General features: G+C 43.4%; 1 protein-coding gene across 6 annotated transcripts in view; it reads right to left on the bottom strand.

Moving 5' to 3' along the window:
* Positions 1-22,961, bottom strand: part of BBS2 (Bardet-Biedl syndrome 2) — a 305,860-nt gene that overhangs the window by 97,532 nt on the left and 185,367 nt on the right. For all 6 annotated transcript variants that reach the window (XM_069215826.1, XM_069215824.1, XM_069215829.1 and 3 more), the window contains 4 exons: positions 21,191-21,268; positions 12,573-12,677; positions 8,696-8,782; positions 858-993 (listed from right to left, as the gene is read on the bottom strand). In XM_069215826.1, the coding sequence (XP_069071927.1) occupies positions 858-993; positions 8,696-8,782; positions 12,573-12,677; positions 21,191-21,268 (406 nt within the window). The remainder of the gene's footprint in view (positions 1-857; positions 994-8,695; positions 8,783-12,572; positions 12,678-21,190; positions 21,269-22,961) is intronic.

Genomic DNA, 22,961 nt, shown 5'->3' with positions numbered 1-22,961 from the left:
CATCCCTTTCCTGCTGTCTCGGTATAGCTTGAAAACTGGTTTTTGCTAGGGATATTGTTGTCTAGCATCCTGTGAAACAATGTGGAAATTGTTAGAGACCAACAAGGGAGCGTTGAGGGCCGCAGAAAGAAAGGAACTGGCATCCCAACCCAGAGTTGGTGTTTATAAGTGGCTCTGCTCCGTCAAATCTGGAGTAGTACACTCATTGCGGAGGTGAAAAGCACCAACTACTGCTACGTGAGAGCACTGCTGAAGGGTACTCCAGCTCCAGACTGGCACCAGGGGATATTTTAAGAGTAAGGATTATGTAGCTACAAGTATCCATCAGACCTATCATGCACAGACACTGGGTAATGACAAAAAAAAGTAGTGCACTATTTTTCCTAGCACTACAAAGATATTGTCCCTTCTTCTATTTAAGACAAACAGTTAATATGCTTTTTAACAGACCTGCACCATGGCTAATAAAGTTCAGTATGGACGACAGGGGCATCAAAATGTCCACTTAAATTTCAATGTTTTATATTTGTTTGTTAATTATATAAAATACTTCCTTCTTTCAGTATTTTTTGATGAATGCTTGTTTCTGTGTTTTTTGTGTACTGTTTTGTGGTTCAAATCATCTGCAATGCTCAGGACAGGGTCCCCGGCTTCCAGTAATGACTCAGTGGGGTAGGGGGCAGATTCCAATAATGATTTGGTGGGGTCCCTGGATTCCAGTAATGAATAAAGAGGGGTCCCACAGAAGTCAAAAGGTTAAGAACCACTGCACTAAACTATTCTTAAAATATAGAACTATACAGCTATAAAACAGTTTAGTCATGAATACAGTATCTTGAGGTTTTTTTTTTTTTTACCTTCACCATCAATTGAGCAACAGATCAACTGAGTGTGTCCGTCCATTCTGTAATCTCCTTCCACTACTCCAGCAACCGAAGAATTGAAATTGTCTTTAAATATTACTTCACCAGTTCGATCGCTTCGAGCATCAATCTAAATAAACATAAATTCCCAGAGGGGCAGTGTAAATTCATGGAGGATAACACAGAATATCCAGGAACTCAAAACTCTGACCGGCAACGAATGCAAACAGGCTAATAAATGATTTTATTTGAAAAACCGAGGAATATTGGCATTCATCAAGTTGAATAAAGTAATCAAAGAAAAAGGGGCTGAAAAAATTGGTGGCAACGGAAAAATCATTGCTCTAAAGGAAATACTATGTTGAAGGTTTTATTTAACCTTCTTTGGTTAGATGTCTTGAAATTCAAGTAGTACATGCATGAAGATGAGCTATTTTATTTGCCAGATTAGAATAGTGTTATTATGACAATTTTGCCTGGTTTTAGAAACAATACACAAGGCACAACTGTACCAAACATTTGACTGTTCGAAGACAAAACACTGTGGCTGTTGCCAATATTTATATCGGGCTCCGCTCTGGCGCCCCACCGAACATTCACGTTTCCATCCCCAACCACAGCGGAAAATACTGTCGCAGGGAGGATGTTACCTGTACTAAGTGTATCCTGTGTCCCTAGGAATTCCAAACACAGAATTTGCAGAGGTAGATGAAATGTTTTGTGCACCATAGTGACTTGTGTTAAATTATATTTTTAAATTAGTTCTTATGTGCGCACAGAGAAAAAGCCAATAAAAACCATAAAAGTGAAAAAGACTGGATGAAGGAGGGAACAACAGCACCAGAAATTTTTTCTTATAAATGCAAGTTTTTATGTGCTTCTTACAAAGGTTAGGTTTCATTAAGCTCGCAGCTTATAAGGCAGAGTATTCCAAAAGACTGGTGGCTGCTATGGGAATGGAATGTCTGCGTAAAGTCATACTTCTGGCTTTGGGAACCATGAGTAAGAGATGGCTGGACCGCAATAGCCGAACCAGTGGCGTAACCAGGGCCCTCTGCAAAGTACAAGGAGGGGCCTCCCTCCCCACCCAGTCAGGAGCTCCCAGGCCAAGGGCCCACCACCCGTGCACAGTTTACTGTGCTGAGGGGGCCCCATGAGCTCCCCCGCGCACTGAGGGGGCTTTTGTTATGCCAGTGAGCCAGACAGGTCAGAAGAGAATAAATTTGGCAGCCAGGAAACCAGGAGAGTTCCTTTTTCACCACTTTATGTGAAATAGTCAAGGCTTTCAAGGCAAATCTGATATAATTAGACAATGTAAACCTTTCGAAGAATTGGCTTATTTGTGGGTTTTCTATAACATTTGAAATGCCATTCCTAACCTATTTGCACATATTAGATTATACATATGTTGCTGCCAGGTTGGGAAAGTGCATGAAAAATATTGTTTTTGGGGTTCCGAGGTACAGGAGATTTCTCCACACAGTAAAGGTGTATATTTACACATTCACGTCAATATTGTGACTACAATTTTATTTTAGACACTACACCCAATCGACAGTTTTAGGACTCTGATTTGCAAGTATGCATGAAGGACGTTTTGTAATTAAAAAAAAAAAGGTATTTTGTGGAAAATGTAGGCATACGCCTTGGACGTGATATTCCAATCCTTTGTATTAACTGTGTGGGCGGTCAGTGGATTTTGTATTCATTGTAAAGATTTAGTTCAGTCACCCACGGAACAACTGATATATATGGATAATGTCACTTACCCAGTGTATATTCGTTCGTGGCATGTAGCGCTGCAGATTCACATGCTATGCATAGTTCTTCCAAAATCTAGTGTTGGGCTCCGAGTGTTACAAGTTGTTTTTCTTCAAAGAAGTCTTTTCAGAGTCACGGGATTGAGTGACTCCTCCTCTCGATTAGAGTGCGCATGGGCATCGACTCCATTGTTAGATTGTTTTCCCGCAAAGAGTGAAGGAAGGAGTGATAGAGTATAAGAATACAAAGAGATGTCCATGCAAATGTAAATGTATATACATATGTACAAATGTTAAACTTAAACGACTACGGGCTTCTGGGGAGGAGGGAGGATGCATGTGAATCTGCAGCACTACATGCCACGAACAGATGTACACTGGGTAAGTGGCATTTTCCGTTCGATGTGTAGCTGCAGATACACATGCTATGCATAGACTACAAAGCAGTTAGCCCTCCCAAAAAAAGAAGTGGCTAGCCTGTAGGAGTTGAAGTTGTTTGAAATAGTGTTCTTAAGACAGCTTAGCATACAGTGGCTTGTTGCTGTGAAAAAACATCAACACAGTAGTGTTTTGTAAATGTATGAGGCGTTGACCATGTGCCTGCTTTACACATATCAACCACTAGTATGTTTCCTAAAAATGCCAATGACGCACCTTTCTTTGTTGTAGAATGTGCTCTAGGAGTAATCAAAAGTTGTCTTTTTGCTTTGATCTAGCACGTTTGTATGCATCTAACAATCCATCTTGCTAAACCCTGTTTTGATCTAGGATTGCCTTTATGTGGTTGTTGGAAAGCAATTAAAAGTTACTTTGCTTTTCTAACATTTTCGGTCCTGTCTATATAGTACATAAGAGCTCTTTTGAGATCTAGGGTATGAAGAGCTCTTTCTGCCACAGAGTCTGGTTGTGGAAAGAAGACTGGCAATTCCACTGTTTGGTTGATGTGAAAAGGAGATACTATTTTTGGTAGAAATTTTTGATTTGTTCCAAGTACAACTTTATGTTTGTGCACTTGGAAAAAAGGTTCTTGAAGAGTGATTGCTTGTATTTCACTAACTCTTCTTAAATAAGTAATAGCTACAAGGAAGGCGACCTTCCATGTTAAAAATGGAATTGGACAAGAGTGCATGGGTTCAAAAGGTAGTCCCATGAGTCTGGTAAGTACGAAATTTAAATTCCACGATGGAACAGGGGCTGTTCTAGGTGGAATAATGCGTTTTAATCCTTCCATGAAGGCTTTCATAACTGGAACTCTGAATAGAGAAGTATGTTGAATAGTCTGCAAGTATGCAGATATTGCAGTAAGGTGTATCTTGATGGATGAGAAAGCTAACTTTGATTTTTGAAAATGAAGTAAATAGCATACAATATCTTGTATAGATGCTGTAAGTGGATCAGTGTTTTTAGATTGACAGTAGTAGACAAATCTTTTCCACTTGTTTGCGTAACATTGTCTAGTAGTAGGTTTACATGCTTGTTTAATTACTTCCATACATTCTGATGGAAGCTTTAGGTAACCAAACTTTAAGACTTCAGGAGCCAAATCGCTAGATTGAGAACATTGGGGTTTGAGTGCTTTGTTTGACCTTTGTTCTGTGTTAACAAGTCTGGTCTGTTTTGCAGTTTGGAATGAGGTACTACAGACAGATCGAGGAGTGTTGTGTACCAGTGCTGTCGTGCCCATGTTGGTGCTATTAGAATCATGGTAAGTGACGTCTGACGTAGTTTGCTGACCAGAAAGGGAAGGAGAGGGGGAAAAGCGTAAGCAAATATCCCTGACCAATTGATCCATAGAGCATTGCCTTAGATAGAGGATGTGGGTGTCTGGATGAGAAGTTTAGGCATTTTGCGTTTTCGCTTGTTGCGAATAGATCTATCTCTGGTGATACCCACTTTTGAAAGCACTTTTGAAGTACATGGGAGTGAATCTCCCATTCGTGTGTTTGTTGGTGATTTCTGCTTAGGAGATCTGCCAGCTGATTGTCTATCCCTGGAATGTATTGTGCTAACAGATGAATGTGATTGTGAATTGCCCATTTCCATATTGTTTGGGCTAGTAGGGACAGTAGCGATGAATACGACCCGCCCTGTTTGTTGAGGTAATACATCGTCGTCATGTTGTCTGTTTTTATTAGAACAGTCTTCTATTTGAGAAGTGGTTGAAACGCTTTTAGGGCAAGAAATACAGCTAATAATTCTAGGTGGTTTATGTGAAACTGTTTCTGCTTGGCATCCCATTCCGCTTGAATGGTATGATTGTTGAGATGAGCTCCCCAACCTATCATTGATGCGTCTGTTGTGATTATGGTCTGAGGCACAGGGTCTTGAAATGACCGCCCCTTCATTAGATTGCTGAGATTCCGCCATTGAAGAGACATATGTGTTTACCTTTCAATCAACACTAGATCTTGAAGTTGACCGTGTGCTTGAGACCATTGTTGTGAGAGGCACTGTTGTAAGGGTGTCATGTTTAGTCTTTCATGTGGAACTATGGCTATGCAAGATGCCATTATCCCTAGAATCTTCATGATAAATCTTACAGTATATTGGTGATTGGGCTGTATTTGTGGTATGAGATTTTGGAAAGCTTGTATCCTTTGTGTATTTGGATAAGCTAGGGCTTTTTGAGTATTTGGGATAGCACCTAGGTAAGGTTGTACTTGTGCTGGTTGAAGATGTGATTTTTGGTAATTGAGAGTGAACCCTAGCATAGGCAAGGTTTCGATCACATAATGAGTGTGTTGTTATTGTGTAAAATTGCTTGATTTTATTAGCCAATCATCTACATATGGAAAGACGTGGATGTGTTGTCTTCTAAGTAGGCTGCTACTACTGCTAGACATTTTGTGAACACTCTTGGAGCTGTTGTTATGCCGAATGGCAACACTTTGAACTGGTAATGTTTTCCTGCTATGACGAAACTGAGGTATTTTCTGTGAGCTGAATGGATGGGTATATGGAAATACGCATCTTTTTTTTTGAAGAAGTGGAATGACATCCTGCAAAGTTACCATGTGAAAATGTTCTCACAGGATGAATAGATTGAGAGGTCTGAGGTCCAAGATGGGCCTAAGGCTGCCGTCCTTTTTGGGAATGAGGAAGTATAGTGAGTATACTCCTATTCCTTGTTGAGAATGTGGGGCTAATTCTATTGCTTGTTTTATTAGCAGAGATTGTACCTCTTATTGTAACAGAATATTGTGTTCTGGGGACAATTTGTGGTAACGCGGTGGAATGTTTGTAGGGGTGGAGATCAATTCTAGGCAATAGCCATTGCGGATAATTGATAGTACCCAATTGTCTTTGGTGATATTTTGCCAAAGAGAGTGAAATTGCTGTACTCTTCCCCCCACAGGAGATGTGTGGGGTGGATGTGTGGGAGGGAAGTCACTGCTTCGATGGTGTAGTGGCTTGCTTTGAGGCTTGGAAATTGCCCCGGTTTCTAAAATATTGTCATCTGTAGGAGCCTCTAAATCCCCCTCTTTGATATTGTGTTTGTTGTCCCTGTTTTGCCTTGGAGGTGGAAGCTTCAGAGGATTGTAGCTTAAAACCTCCTCTAAACTGTGGCCTGCGACAGGAGTCTCTATATGGTGTGGCATATAGTGCCCCCATTGCCTTTGCAGTATCTGAGTCTTTTCTCAGTTTTTCTATAGTGGTGTTCACTTCAGGCCCAAATAAATGCTTTTTATGAAAAGGCATGTTAAGTACTGCCTATTGAATTTCTGGCTTAAAACCAGAGGAGCGTAGCCATGCATTCCTTCTAATTGTAATGGCAGTATTAACACTCCTTGTGGCTCTATCAGCAGCATCGAGGGCAGACCTTATTTGATTATTACTTCGAGCCTGTCCCTCTTCTACAACTTGTTCTGCCCTTTTTTGATGCTCTTTTGGGAGGTGCTGTATGAGTTATTGCATCTCATCTCAATAGGCTCTATCATACCTGGCAAGAAGTGCTTGCGAATTCACAATTCACCATTGGTTGGCCACCCGTGTGGCTACTTTCCTCCTAGCAGCATCAAACTTTCTTTATCAGGAGGAGGAGCATCTCCTGATGACTGGCTATTAGCTCTTTTTCTAGCCGCACTGACTACTACTGACTAAGGAGGGACCTGATGTGTGATGTAGTCTGGATCTGTAGGGGCAGGCTTGAATTTTTTGTCAATTCTAGGGTTGATGACTCTAGCTTTGAGAGGCTCATTAAAAATGTGCTCAGCATGTTTAACCATACCAGGCAACATCGGGAGACACTGGTACCTGGAGTGAGTGGAAGACAGTGTGTTAAATAGAAAGTCTCCTTCCAGGGGTTCAGAATGCATAAGCACTCCATGATAAGCTGCTGCCCTAGAGATTACTTGAGTGTAGGCAGTGGTGTCACCTGGAGGAGAAGGTTTAAATGGGTAGAGGTCTGGATCATTGTCCGGAATGGGATCAGGGTCATAGAGATCCCATGGGTCTACTGTATCTCCATGTGAATATAATGAATGTGTTGGAGAAGGCAATGGTGGTGGACTGTTGTGAGGTGAAAAAGAAAGCTGTGGAGAGTGAGGAGAAAAAGGGAGAAGTGTTGGTTTCTCCTTTTGTTTCTGCACTTTTGCTGGTGGTTGAAGAGTCTAACTCCTCTTGAAAAGCCAGCTTTCTTTTCGTCTTTAAAGAAGGTGCAGTGATGATTCGTCCAGCCTCTTTATGTATATGGATTCTCGATTGACTTTCATCCATAACCTCTAATATTGGCTCAATCTCAGTCTCTTCTTCAGAAGCTTTGTGAGATTCCAGCATGGGCTTTGAGATTTACTTTAATTTTCTTGAAAATCCCTGTTCCTCAGTGTATTAGGATTTTTTCGGCCCCGAAGTTTGGATTTTTTTCGTTCCCGAAAAAGTAGTCACTTGAAACAAGCTCCGAAACCGAGTGTCGAATTTTCGACTCCGAGGAATGAGGTCGTTTACTGGAGTCTGAAGTGGAAGCTTTAACCGATTTACTGGACTCCGAGGTGGAAGGAGGAGTGGCCTTTTTTGATGCCGACCCCAAAGGTCGGTTGCCAACAGTCTTTTTTCGGGCCGAACCATGGCCTTCCGGCAGTGGTGTACCCAAGGCCTTCAGATGTTTTTTATGTAGGGGTGTAGGGGCAGACGTACTCACATGCTGGCCAGCTGTGATGGGTCTATCGTCTATCGTCTTCCAATTCTTGTTAGGAGTCAGTGTCTCGGATGGAGACTGCCATCTGTGCCTGCTCTTCCTCCATGACGTCGAGATGTTCGGTGCTTTTCAACGCCATTTCCAGTCTTTGGGCCCTGGGATCTCTTAAGGTCTTCTTTGATCAAAACGATCGACAGGCCCCGCAATCTTCCTCCCGATGGTCTGGAGAAAGGCACAAATTACAAACCAGGTGTTGGTCTGTACTTCGCGTGGCACCAAGGTTAGAATCGAAATGGAGTCTGATCCATCAGGCTTTCCACGCGGTAGGCCCGATATGGCACGCGCGCCATGAAGGGCGAAATTAAGGCTCCGACGGTACTACCGGTTCGATGCTAGATGGGAAACGCGATCAAAACAATACTGATGAATAAGTAGGTTGTGAGGTTTTCCGATTCAAAGTCTCGGAGCAAGAGGAAACACGTCCGAATCCGACAGCGGAAAGAAAACAATCTAACAAGGGAGTCGATGCCCATGCGCACTGTAACCGAGAGGAGGAGTCACTCAATCCAGTGACTCCGAAAAGACTTCTTAGAAGAAAAACAACTTGTAACACTATGAGTCCAACACTAGATGTCGGAAGAGCTCTGCATAGCATGTGTATCTGCAGCTACACATGCCATCGAACATACATATATATAGGAACCTAGATAGAGGCAATTACTTGTCAATGATGGAACCCAGATAGAGCAATTACTTGTCAATGATGCTCATAAATTGACAAACATAGAACACCTTGGTCTAAAGTAATTATGAGAATACATCCAGCTTCAAAAATCATGCTCAAGGTGCAACTATGAAGAACACCACATTAAAAGAATTGTTTCTCACCAGTTAAGACAATTTGATCTAATTGTATTCCACAGATTACCAAAACTCACCTTCCCATTGGACCAGCCAGTGATCAGTTCACAGACACCATCAGAGTTCAAATCAAATGCATGAATACTCATTGCATGGTTTTTAGACTGCAACAAAAAGTAAAAAAAAAAAAATGCACTAAATATTTTTCTTCGGATGAAATTCTCTTAGCCAGTAGTCTAAAATCAACATACTACACTCTAAAATGGGGATAGGTATGGTACAGACTATCATATCCAAATTATCATTCAACAGAAATATTCTGTCATACATGTCATGTCCAAAACTATTACCCTCTGTGGCGTTATTAGCAGAAAATCTACATCCAATTAACAATATATTTGTTAACATTCAGCACACAATATTATTGTCAGACAATATCTCTACAAATTATATTCTGTAATACAACTATGGCGAAAGAAAGAGTTCAGATTTAATTTGGCAAACACTATCCTTTGATTGATCACATAAATCAGCAATGCGCTTAAATGTAACACAAATGATCTAAGTGGAAACTCTACACTAGCTTCCTGGTCACAGTTCCTGTCAAGTGTGTGAAATACCCTGTGTGGCCATAAAGAATGGTTTGCGTTTGTTCGTAGACTGAAACAAGCAGTGATGAAGCCCACTGCATATACAGTAATGTCATTACATTTTGTTTTGCAATTCCCTCCATATCTATATACCAACGGCTTCACACCCTCATCTGTGATTACCTTCCTTTGGTTTGATCGCTTGGTGCTACAAGGTTAACTGGTAAAGCGCGATGATGCAACAAGGTTACCTGGTAAAGCGCGATGATGCAACAGGTTGGTTCAGCAATGTCAAGTATCTGTCATAATGCTTTTTTTTCACAGATGCATTGCCTAGAGCATACACCAAATCTGTGCATTGCCACGAAGAACACTGAAAGGGTGATTTGCCCTACCCTTATAATGAGCAAGTCTCTCCTTTCATGCATTGCCATATTTACGAAGACTGAAGCTGGCTTGGATGATGCGTGAAAGAGCTGTCTTGGCCCGACCGCAGAACCTGATAATAATCATGCTTTCTTTAAGAAGCAGTACAAAAGGGGAGATCTCTAAAGTCATGACAAGGGTCTGTCGCCCGTGCTAATTAATAAAGAGTGACACGATGTATGATCCTTCGATTGAGCTCCAAATTACAGCCTCAGGTGTAGAATGTGAAAGGTACATGGAGCACCACCACCCACTGTAGGTAAACTGTTGTTTGAACTTCCTCCTTGGTGTGGCCCTAGCTACGAGAATATGGCACTATTTCTCAAAATTTGCATAATGGCAGGTAGCAGGGCAGTCTTCACCCACTATCAAAATGCAGTGACTTTTGATGTCATGTTGCCAGGTACAAGTAACAGAGCTTGATGAACTAGAACCAAGCAAGATTAGTTTTAGAGGCACTCTCTATAAACAGCCCACTAAGAGCTGTGTTTTCCTCCCAAAGCTCACCTCATCTGACACTTGCAAATATCTCCCAGTAGAACATCTGTGACTTGAAACACTCCCATCACATACACTCAAGACATGTAATCTGAGCATGTAAGCACCTTCACATATCCAACATGAACATCACACTTTGACAGCACACCCTTGTTGATGGGGCAGCTGAAATGAGCTATGGACACCTGAACCAACCACCCAGAACCTAAGATTCCAGACTGCATATTATGACCATGCCAAGTAGCAGGATATGCAGTATTTTACAAATACAATCCTGATCAGGAAATGTCAGGTGGAGAGAAATCAGGGACGCAAAGCTGCCAAAAACAATGAAAATGAAGAGACAATACACAAAAGAGCCCCACATAACTTTACTCTGTGTAAAATGTAAAAAAACAAACTCCAGAGACATCAAAAAGACATTAATGTGATCGCACAGCATGTTCCAGTTTTATGAGGTCGGTTAAAAAAACAAGCATTTGCAATGCAATGAGTATCGCGTTTGCTTGAGTTAGAGGTATTAGCGTTATAAATTTCTAACTAGACTTTTCTTGCCACACAAGCTAAAAATAAAAAGAACAACAGTTGACAACGGCAAGCCGATTCAAAACGCCATGGCTGCCATGAGCGTGAGCGCGAAAGAGAGGAACAAAAGGAAAAAGAAGTTTGCTCACAGTCAAAGTTATTGGTAAAAGTACAATTATCTGTATAACAGGGTCGACGGCCAAGGCGGTAACAAAACCCAAGGAGTGACAAACGTAAAGCATTTACCAATTAAAACAAAGAATTTTTGAAAGGAAAGCCCATGAACCAGCAATAGTGATGAGGCTGTGGTGGGCGTGGTTAATAGCCCAGATACATAGCAACACGTCGGAAAAGCAGCGCTTGCGCGTTGCTATGCTCAACCTAAAAACTGGAGGAAGCCACAGTCGGCACCAAAGGCGTGGGATCACCCACACACACAATAGCGCCCACTACTTGTTGCACAGGCCAAAATACTGTTAAAACAAATTTAGTATCCAGGCCTTACTATTAATTGGAAATATCAAACAGATTGATGTAAGAACACACGGAAAAACAGAGTTTCAGAAAAGGGACACATAATCCAGAATACATGTAGGTCATTTATTAAACCAGGTTAGAGCTCAAGATGAGATGTAGGTCAATGATGCCTCACCAGGAACCAGGTACCTTCCTGCTCAGCCTCTTTATCAACTGTCACTCCTGCCTCTCTCGCTGGATGACATACTCCACATTCTATTCTTACCATACTCCAACATTCCACTCACATCAGATCCCACCGCCAGGCTAAACAACAACCCCTAACAGGATACTACAAGAAATTGCTTATGAGTTCTTTCGTTAATCTTGCAGAACATTTCTTTTTCTGACTGACCACTTGAATTCCGCATTATTCTTATTGACCTCTGTGGTATTTTAGAGCATCTCACTTCATTGTAAGAACTTTGTGCTGCCAGGCACTGACAGAATGATGTCCTGTGCACTCTCCACTCCAGTGAAAGAAGTGGTAAACCCCAGGTCTGGTGTAAGTGGGACTGGAAAGTGCAGTTGTCAAAGCTCAATGACAAGGATTGTTCCAGTAAAGCAAATAGATTAAAACCATAATTATTGGCTGAAACACTGAAAGGTAGAATAGAGAGAGAGGATGTCAGAGAGAAAGAGAAAGTGGGAGAGAAGAGAGATGGGGAGAAAAAGGGTGGAGGATGCCGCAGGAAAGCAAAGCAGAGGAGAGGGAAAGTTATAAGGGGATTAAGAGGCAGCTAAGAGGGGTGTACTGTGGGAATACAAAGAACAGTTAAGACACACATTTATTGAGAGATAATTGCTGAAACAGGTAAAGAAAATCAAGACCAAGTGGAAAAGGAAGTTAAAAAAATATTTTGTTAAGTCAGAAGTTGAAAAAATAGTACACAGTTTGTTGCAAAATTCTATGATGCCCAAAGACACAAAATGTTCTAAACCAAAGTGCCCTTGTTAAGCACGTTATCTCGTATGTAAGATGAACTTTAAAGATTTCCAATTGGTGAAATGAGACATTGTATTGTGAAGGGGCCTAAACGGGATGGGTTCCATTCACTAGTCTAAACATGGTTGATGAAAACGCCCAGTCCCAGAGAAAACTCCACTGCGACAAATGCTGCCACAATCAAGCATAAAACAAGGGAGGCTATTGTAATTTAGAAATAATTAACAATACAATACCAATTAGCCCACTGCACATCAGCACAAGGGAATATGTGGAAAATTAACCGGCTACAGTCTTGAAACAATACAACTGTATTCATATTTATCAGACAATATTGTTAGGTTTAAATATATAAGAAATGCTACTAGAATGTACTTAACTGACAATATTATTAGACAGTTACATTAAACCTAAGAGAGAGAACGCAGATACAACAACACTGGCATCACGTACCTTTATCCTCCAATAACGTGTCGTTCTGTCATAAACACCCACGGTTCCGTTGGAGAGCGCATACCCAAAGCGGCTTCCATACATCGAGCACAGAGAAGTGATGGACTGCATGATGGGATATAAAATAGTAAACATTCAAGCCTTGAGCTGTAAACTTTTTTTTTGCTGTGATTGCAGCTGAAGGTTAATCTGGTTGCTATGAAGTTCTCACATTTTATGATGAGTCCAAACTCTGGTAGCCAATGGCTATTTTATTCTAAGAGACAAGATTCTGCTTTTCTCGGGAAGAGAGGCCCATCCAAGAACAGAAGATACAGACTAGGTGATCACCAAACAAATGACTTAAGATATGATCCACTGAATTGTAGCAGTTTTAGCTATTTTCTCTATGATCACATTTGATTTTAATAAGCGCACAATAGAAATACAAGTCAACTTTCTCATGCAGATGAAGGGGGTGGCATCCTCCCAGCAGCATTAGAAAACAACAGAGAGATAGTACACATATTGGTGCAGTGAATTCTCCCTTCTTCTTTCCAACCACAGTTTTTTACAGATTTCTGGGTGAGTCCTGGTCATGTTCTTGTGTCCCATACCCTCCTTCCTCTATGTCGCCCTCACCTGCAACAGGGTCATCTACAATATGGTCATTGCACCTGCCCAGTCTCAGAGGGCCTACTCAGCCCTCTATCTGTTTGCAGATGTTCAGGCATAGTTCTTCTGCCAGGGCCCAATCCTGTGTCCGGACCCATATGTGGACTGTGGGCCTTTTACTTGATACCCAACATATTGCTATGCAGAATTTTGCGAATAGGAGACCCCATGTTGCAAATTTGTGTTGCATTGTCTCTTGTCAGCGTTTAGGTATTATGCCCAGCATGCAATGGTGGACTGTCAGCTGGATGCAGTCTCCTGTTACCCTTGTGAGTCACCTCACTACTTTTTCCCAGCATCCTGTTAATGCTGTACACGTCCATGTCATATATAGGAACGTGGTGCCTTGCTCTTTGCATTTGTGGCCTATTGAAAGGCCTAGCGTGGTTTATTTTATGTAGTGTGTCGGCTATCAAGTAGATCTAATGGAGGAAGTAATAGCTTGAATCTGGCGTTGCTGACGACCTACTGCGCCTGGGTGCATGCCTGCGTTCATACAGCCACTGTTAAGGCATTCTGCAAGTCTCTATCCCAAGTCTGTCATGCCTTAAGTTGTATTGGTGGTCGGATTTCTGTCAATGCTACATTTATTTGACAACAGGTCAGCCCTGTCCCACCTCCAAAAGCACCTTCAATTACTGACACCAGTGGCAAACCTGGGAAATCTGTCCAGATCTTGTTTGCTGTGCATGCCAATTTAGCAAATTGTAGGAACTGTCCTGGGGTAACCTCAAAACTTTCTCTAGCCTCCTCAAACATCAAGAACGTTCCTGCTGGTTAGAGGTTTCCCACAAGTAGGCACCTGTTTTACGGTTACTACTCCGATAATTGGACTGCACATTTAGGATGACAGAACTTCACAATGTGGGAGACGGAGTCCATTCACACCATCAGTAACAGTTGGCTCAATTCCTAGCTAGCTCACAGTGCCTCACCCAAACCCCCATACCTACAGGGTGGAAGGTGATTACAACAACCTAAATATGAGAGACTAACTTCCCAGGGAAGTCGTGGAAACAGATCGTACCTTTTCATGGTATTTTCCGGCATGCCAAGGCGAGGCACAAAGAGATGCAATATTAGTTTCAATACATTTATTGAAAGAATTGCAACCTGGCATATAAAGAGTGCGCTACGACAATTAGGCAAATGAAACAAAGCAAGGTTATCAGCATTACAAACATGGTAAAGAAGATAAACAATCCCACCATGATGAATGTGGTTCTAAAGGTTCCCACCTAGACCTAAGTGTATGTTGACAGTATAGCTGGTGTAACCTGCTGCCTGGCCCAGTCTAGGGGTTTAGCTCCACCCCATACCCCAGTGCTAAAATTAGCCTTACTTAAACAAATAAAATATAAAATGAAGCAAAATGGAGCTAAAGACAGAGAAACCAACTGGGATCCAAGAGGTCCTCAGGACACACCCTCCCTCCCCCTCCTTGCACTCAGTGTCATGACCTCTCATATTTGGCAAAGCAGTTGCAGCCAATCTAAAGGTAGGGACCTGCTAAAGGTAGGCACTTGAACATTCGCCTCACCACTCTTTCCCAGAATGCTGCACCTGGATAACCACTTCTTGGGCACCCCCAGGTTGTTTCAGGGCATGCATCAAGCAAACTGGCAGCATAACTTCCTCCAGGGTACCCCTAGAAGAGCTCCCAGTTCAGATCGTTTTTGCATCACAAGGCAGCAGGCTGGAGCTGTAATGCCATGCAGTAAAGTTCTAGGTATGACAAACCAAGTCCCTTCTCAGTTCCAGCATCTCCAATTGTACTCTCGTCCTCCATCCAGCCCAAACTAAGGTGCCCAAGAGGCTATCCAATTTACAGTAGGTTGTTCCCGGTATCAGGTCCAATGTATTTTGTAGTGCATAAATACATCTGGGCAATAGGACCATTTTTGCAAGTGCCAACCTACCTATTATCAAAAGGGGAAGTGTGTTCCAGAAAGCTATGGAGGCTCACAGGCCCATCCCAACATTCAGTTGATAAAACAGGGTTACAAAGTCAGTCACCCAGATACTCGGGTTCCTGAATGTTTGTCGCTCCCATGGGATCTCGACATCTGGTAAAACAATTTGGGGGTCACCTCCCAGTTTTGTGCAGGGGTAAATCAGTCTATTTAGTCACTAGACGCCCCTCTCTAAAACTTCTAATTCCAGGAAGAGGACTGAGATAGACTCATCAGGGTGGGTTACATATACCAGGGTGTCATCAGTGTACATAGAGATGTGCATCAGGTTCCCTACTCTCATGCCCCAAGCTCCCATTACTGAGTGTAGTTGTATGGGCAGGGGCTCTACTGTCAGGGCAAAAAACAATGGTGAAAGGGGACAGCCCTGTCTTGTGTCCCTCTCTATGGTCCACTGTGGTAAGAGTCTGCCACCCGAGAGGGTCCTCACTGTCAGGCCTGCGTAACGTAAACGTGAGTAATATCCATTTCAGAATGTTTGGCCAAATCCCCTCATGGCCAAGACCTCAAACATATATTCCCAGCTGAGGGAGTCAAAGGCCTTTTTAATATTGAAAGCCACAAGGGCTCCCCCAAGCGGTGCATCCCTTCTGCACACCAAGACATGGTGCAGTCACCAGATTTTCATCAGAGTATTGCGACCAGGAATAAATCCACATTCGTTCTTATGGATAAGGGCTCCCTATTTGTGCCGGAGTCTGGTAGCTAGCGCCCAGGAGCACACCTTTGTGTCCATGTTCAGCATGGAACGGAGTCGCTAAGAGGCTAGATCCTCAAGGTCCTTATCAAGCTTTCAAACTATAACTATTATGGCTTCTCTCACAGTAACTGGTAGGGTCTCAGTTTGGTAAGCCTCTATGTATACTTCTAGAAGTCTATCCGCTAATATCTCAACATAGGTTTGATAAAATTCAGACAAATAACCGTCCTCTCCTGGTGTCTTCCCTGTGGCAAGACCTCTTATGCGGCTAGCACTTCTTCTTGTGTGATTTCCGTCACTAGCCCTGCACTGTCCTCCTGCGAGAGATTTGAAACAGGGAGGCCTGTCAGAAAGGCCCCTATTTGCATCTGACCATTCTCGACTGGTACCTCACAGAGCCGGGACAGGTAGTCCACAAGGACCACATTTATGCTGTTCTCTGTCACAGCTCTCGTCCCATCAAACTCTTTTAGGGATATGAACAAAGGGGAGGGAGCCTCTCTCTTTAGGAGCCAGGCAAGTAGTCTCCCAGATTTGTCCTTCTCAGCATGTAGCTTCTGTTGGTACTCTCAAAATGTATGTCTGTCAAGCATGTCCCAGAGGGTAGCTATTTCATGATTAAGTCTCATGATGGGAGCCCTTGGAAGCTGGTCGACATTGTCCCGGGGCTGCATCCCCACCTGCTGTGCTTCTTTTTGTAACAAAACTTGTGTCAATTGTTTTTTGATCCCATATGTCTTAGAGAGACATTCCCCCCTCACTACAGCCTTCAGTGCCTTGCACTCGGTCGCTCTTGTGCCTGTGGACCTCCAGTTGTGCTCCAGACAGGTCTCCAGAACTGTACTAGTACCTGAATGAAAGACCATGTCCTTCAGGGACTCTGATTTTAGTCTCAAAGGGGGTGGCTCGTTCCCATGGCTACTGCCCTTACATTTCACTAGCAATGGCAAATGTTCTGAGAGGAATCGATTCAGGTATCTGGCACTCTGTATCATGGCTCTGAATTCCCTGGTCACTAGTATGCGGTCCAGCCTACTGTGCATATTATGTGTCACTGAATAGCAAGAGTATTGTTTGTGTGTAGGGTGTAGAGCGAGCCAAATATCAATACACCATAATCGTTCCATCACCTCTGATACTGCTACAGTCAGCCAGTTTTGTGTGTTACCTAGGTGAGCGTCTATCCATATTACCATCTAATATGCAATTGAAATCACCGCTCAAATGATTGGCAGGTCTATACATCGGAGCAGCAGGTTCAGCAAGAGCAAGTAAAGCAAAAGGCTTTATTGTCTGTGTGGGGGTACGCAAGCGTTTAGGAAGCACGCCTCCCTAGCACCTAACAGTCTATAAAGGAGAACAAATTCACCCTCCACATCAGCATGCAAGACAGTGCTGAAGAGCACACCTGGGGCCAACCATATCAAGACCCCCTCACATAGGAGGCAGTACATTGAGGGAAAACATCTGTTTACTCGGTTTCTTTTTGTTTGCTTCCTCATCAGCTAAGTGTGTCTCTTGCAACACGGCAACACAAATGCCATGTCTCCGGAAGTATGTACCCTATACCGTTTAGTAAAAGAATTGAGACCTCTGATGTTCTAGGTGTAGAAAAGTACCCTTTTGTATCATGGTTACCCCCACTGTTTGACTGCTGTCAGTGTGTTTTGACTGTTTTCACTGGGATCTTGCTAATCAGGACTGCCGTGATTTTGTTCTTTCCCTCTTAGGACTTTGCACACCCGACAATTGGTATTCTGGTGTCCCACTTATAAGTCCCCAGTATATAGCATCTATGTCCCCATGGCATTGAGGCACCAGGGGCTCCCCATGGGCTGCAGCATTTATTGTGCCACCCATGGGAGCCCATGTAAAATTTATCTGCAGGCCTGCTATTGCAGCCTCTGTGAAAAGGTGCATGCACCTTTTTAATACAGGTCACTGCACCAGGTCACTGTAAGACACCCCAATGGTAGACCCTCCTAGCCCAGAAGGCAGGGTGCAGATACCTGTGTGTTAGGGTACCCCTGCATGAGCAGAGGTGCCCTACTAACTTCAGCTTCACTGCACTGGACTTCATAAGTGCGGGGAAGCCATTTTACCTGTGTATTGGACACAGCTGTCCAGCTATATAACGGTAACTCCGAACCTGGGCATGATTGGTATCAAACATGTCATAATCATACCCCAATACTGTTGCCAGTATTGGTTGTATGATTCCATGCACTTTAGGGGCTCCTTAGAGGACTCCCAGCATTGCTCCTATCAGTCTTCTGGGGAGCCCGCACTGCTGCCACCCCTCAGACAGGTTTCTGCCCCCTGCTGCTTGACCAGCTCAGGCACAGGAAGGCAGAACAAAAGGATATTTGTGGGAGATGGAGGTAACACCCTCTCCATTGGAAATAAGTGTTTAATGGCTTGGGAGGGGTAGCCTCCCAAGCCACCGGTATGCTTTGCATAAATCGGTTTGCACCAGTCCAGGGACTCCGGTCCCTGCTCTGGCACTAAACTGGCCAAAGGAAAGGGGAGTGACAACTCCCCTGTCCATCACCACCCTACGGGTGGTGCCCAGGGCTCCTCCAGGTGGCCCCTTGATTCTGTCATCTTGATTCCAAGGTGGGCAGAGACCCCTGGGAGCATGTGAGTGGCTAGGTCAGGTAGGTGATGTCACGGCCCCCACCTGATAGGTGGACACCCTGCTAGGTGACCAATCCCCCTTCCTGGGCGGTTTAGAGTCTCTGTCTTGGGTGGGTCCTCAGATTCGACGTGCAAGATTCCAGCAGGACTCCTCTGCATCGTTTACTTCATCTTTTGGCACTCTGACTGCAACTGGACCCTTCAGGAACCGACAATTTGCAACTCCAGCGACAACTCCGCTCTGCAACATTGTTTCTAAAAGCTCCTTCCAGCAACAGCAAAATTTCCCCAACGCCTCATCCTCTGAGGGCGGCGAGTATTTGGCCTGCACAAGAAGAAGGAATCTCCCTTGGAGTGTCGGAGTCACTCCCCTGCATCCGCAGGCACCAACTGCAATGACGACTGGCTGCGTGGATCCTCTTTCCTCCGGAACTGCGTGGATCCTGCATCACAGGTTGTGGTCCCGCTGGTCCTCTCTACCAGCTATCCAACTTGGGAAACAGTAAGCCCTTGCCTCTCCTTGCAGGACAGTACCCCTGTGCACTGCTACTCTTGCAACTACCAAGGCTTGTTTGTTCCTCCTCCAAGGGATCTTCAGGGTCCGTGTAGCCCCAGCCCCCAGCACTTCTTCCTGTAATGCACAGTCTCCTGCCTGCTGCTCTAGCGACGTAGGACTCCTCTTCAGGTGTGCTGAGTGGGCCTCCCTACGACTCCTGCTTCCAGTGGGTTGCCTGTGTGGGCTGCCTCCTTTTCTTGTGACTCTCCCAGCTGCTGAGGGCCACCCCGGACTCCCCTCCTTAGCTCGAGTCCCCTGAACCTTGCTGGTCCTCTTCAGCTGTGCAAAACTTCTTCTCCGTCTCTTGCATTTGCAAAGGCTTGCTGGTAGTTTTCCAGCACCACTGACCGACTGCATCTCAACCACCTACGTGGAACATCACTTGCATCACTACTAGGACCACTCTTCGGCTCCTGTGCTGCACTGCTGACCTTCTTCGCCCTCTGTCGACCTGGTCCTGCATCCATAGAAGGGTGGGTAGTGGCTCCTGCCACAACCGGACACTCCAACTCGTACTGGACTTGGTCTCCTTCCTTTGCAGGTCCTCTTCTGTCAGGATCCACCTTTGGGTTCTTCTAGTCTTGGTTGGGTCTTGCACAATCCTTTTCCAAAGTACTCTTGTTGGTTTTTGGGAAAACCAGGTACTTACCTCTGCTCTCCTGGTTGCTGGGGGTCACTCTGGTACTCACCTCTTGGGGTTCCTAGTTCCTCCAGCTCCCTTCTACTGATTCCACTTCCTTGGGTGGGGGACTGCCTTTCACATTCCACTTTTTTAGTATATGGTTTGGCCCTCACTATTTGCTATTGCTTTTATCAATGTCTATTGCTCTGGGCACCGTAACTCATTATTTTACTAATTAAGCACAGTACTGGAGCATTCACATACATTTACCTCTTCTAAAATGCAACTCTTTCTAAAGCAATAGGGGACTCAAATTGTAATGTGTCCTCACAGATGCTATGATGAGACACAGAAAAACAGCTGTAATACTTAATGAAAGAGGCTGTGGGTATGAGATACAAATACCACATTATACACCCCCTCTAACAAAGACTCCTTTGTCTCAGTGTGTAAGCCTATTGTCCCTAAGGAACCAATGGTAGGATCCACAACAATATCCTCTGCAAGGAGCTACCAGAATGGTTCACATACACTAAGCCTTTGGTTTGTCAGCTCTTCAGTGTTTGCACAGTTACCATACCCAGTAAAGACACAGCGTCTCCAAATACAAATGATCACGAGTTGGCTCAAACTCACCCCAAACCTCTAGGGATATCTCTTTACTCCGGGAATCGGTCTTTTACTTTGCTTCCCTAAAGCACACTCACCCAGTCTCCAGGGCACACCTTTGCACAATCTACTTTGACTTGATGAGAATTCACATTTTCCTTCTGGAAAGACTCAAAACATCTCTGCATTGTAGCCTTTCTCAGTTGGTCAGCCCGGTCAAAGGTACATCCTTCCCTGGAAGGAGGAGTGCTGTGCTCATCAAATGTAAAGAGAATACATTTAATCTAAAATTCAGCCTATCCCCTCACAATAACACTGTGTTTCTTTCATTTACCAATGAAAAACTACCAATCGTGAGCATACCAACAGCACCAAATAAGAAACTTGCGCCACAGCTTCACCTGCCGCAATTATTCCCTTGTCAGTTATTTTAACACTGTTCGCTGTCATCCACTGTATGCACAATAGAAGCCCTCACTATTAGCAGAGTACAAATGCATGACCAAGAAATCCTGTAAAAAAAAAAAAAAAAAGGTCCTCCAGCGTGAGAAATATCAGTCCCACTCCACCCTGCACAACAATACCTGGACCTCTTTTCTTTAACAAAGCTTGGAAGTTTCCAAGCAGAACTTCCTCACTTTCAAAGCTGGATTTCAACATTTAACATAGCCATGTTTTCGGAGGAGAGGGCACTATTGTTTAATCATGAGCAATACTGTAAGGTGAAAGGGAGAAAGCCCTCTGATGATGCCAGGGCCAGGTAGAACTCAGGACCTCGTAAAGAGCTTCTCTACATCGTCAGTATCTGGTATAATACAAACGTTTTCAAAGGCCATATTTCATTAAACTCCTTCATTTTCTCCTTACCTCGGTTTCTGACATTTCTGCCACAATCTCATCTTCTTTAAATACTCTGATGTCGAAGTCTTCAGAGCCAACCAGAAGCTGAAAGAGTTGATGTCATAACAATGTTGATCTAGTGTTTTTGTTTGCTCCTCACTGTTCATCTTATTACACACAACACACTTTCAGACTTGTTTCCTTTCATTTAAGCTTCTCTTTTACAGGTGTGACAGTTAATAAAAATAAATTCTGTTAGGATTATGACAGAGGATGAAGTACAGACATCACTCATTAATAGGAAATGAATTGAAAAGAAAAACAAAATGTCACTGTTTTTAAATAACAGGCTTTGTGGGAGACAAATACCTTGACATAAAACTTACAGTCCACAAACAGAAAAAAGGACAAACACCTACCTGTAACTATAGGCAGTAACACTCTTCTCTATACTTTTGTTATATAAATATATGCATGGATGGCTCCAGCAGGACTCAGGACTTCCCACTCTCGCTATCCTTTCATTCATTCATTCTGGAGGACTGTGGTCCTATAGCACAGTAAAGCCTTCAGTACAGTAGTGTGTATCATTGGCATTAGGCCTATTATTTGCTTGAGTGAGTGCCCCATGAAAAGTCAGCCTGCCCTCTGGGGCAGCATTATGAAAATTAAATGTACTCTTGGTGAGATATTTTGTATAACATGGACCTTTGAAATTTTCTACCAACCAATCAGGATTTATAAAGAGCGTCTGATCACCCGATAGGGTATCCAGGAGCTTCTATTGGTTCATCATTGTTGCAAATATATGACTTGAATTAAGCAGGTTTGTCACTACATTCCATGCACGCCTATGCTTAAAAAGATACTACTACTCAGTACTTCAGTTGTTTTCTTTGGAAATTAATAAAACTCATCTACCTACATTTTACAGAGATTGCTCCTTCTTCACCCTCCTCTAAGCGCTCTACTGAGTCCTGGAAAACACGCCTGCTGTTTATGGCAACTTCTCTCCTCTGACTACAAGCTCTGCTCAAATGGTTCCCTTTTCTCAGCCCTTCCAGTTAGTCTTTATTTCCCTCACTTAATCCCCGCTCCACTAAGAGTTCCTAATCCCACTGTACTAACCCTTCCTCAACCTGAGATACGATAATTAAACCTGTGATATTTCTTCAGAATCTGCGCTGCTTCAGGGCTTCATGCTGTCTAGCACCTCATTGTGGTGTTGGGGTACAGTCATTTCCTTTTCAGGACTTAGAGGGAATCTGGAGTTGAGACATGGAGGACATTGTTAGAGCTTGGAATCTGACGTAAAAGAGGATGCCGACCTGGATTAAAACTGGAGTTGTCTTATTTCAGAGATAACTAAAACCCTACCTAGACATGGCCCAAACAGGAGACTAATCCAAATCCTAGAATGGGGTACTGAGTGGAATCTTCCCATTCCAGGATGGGGAGACTGTGGGAGGATGGAGTCCTCCCTCATCAAAGAATAAAACAATTACTGTTGTACATATTTCTTCTTCACAATTAGTATTTTGCAAATTATATTCCTTAAGGCTTATTTAAGTATGTTTAGGCAATACAAATCTTGCTTTAGTAGACATAATGAACAAATGAAAAAAGAAAGGCAAAACATTAAATGCTTTCTTCTGTTGATAGATTTTCTTTTTTCTGCGACTTAAACATTTTCACATATCAGCAAATGTGTAAGTTCATAAATCAAACGATGGTTGCGTGACACTACTATAATCGCATGTTTTGCTCCTAGGACAGTTAAGCCTGGGTCTTTTCAAGG

Source organism: Pleurodeles waltl, chromosome 12, assembly GCF_031143425.1.
Source record: "Pleurodeles waltl isolate 20211129_DDA chromosome 12, aPleWal1.hap1.20221129, whole genome shotgun sequence".
NCBI lineage: Eukaryota > Metazoa > Chordata > Amphibia > Caudata > Salamandridae > Pleurodeles > Pleurodeles waltl.
This window is presented reverse-complemented; position numbering and strand designations above follow the sequence as displayed.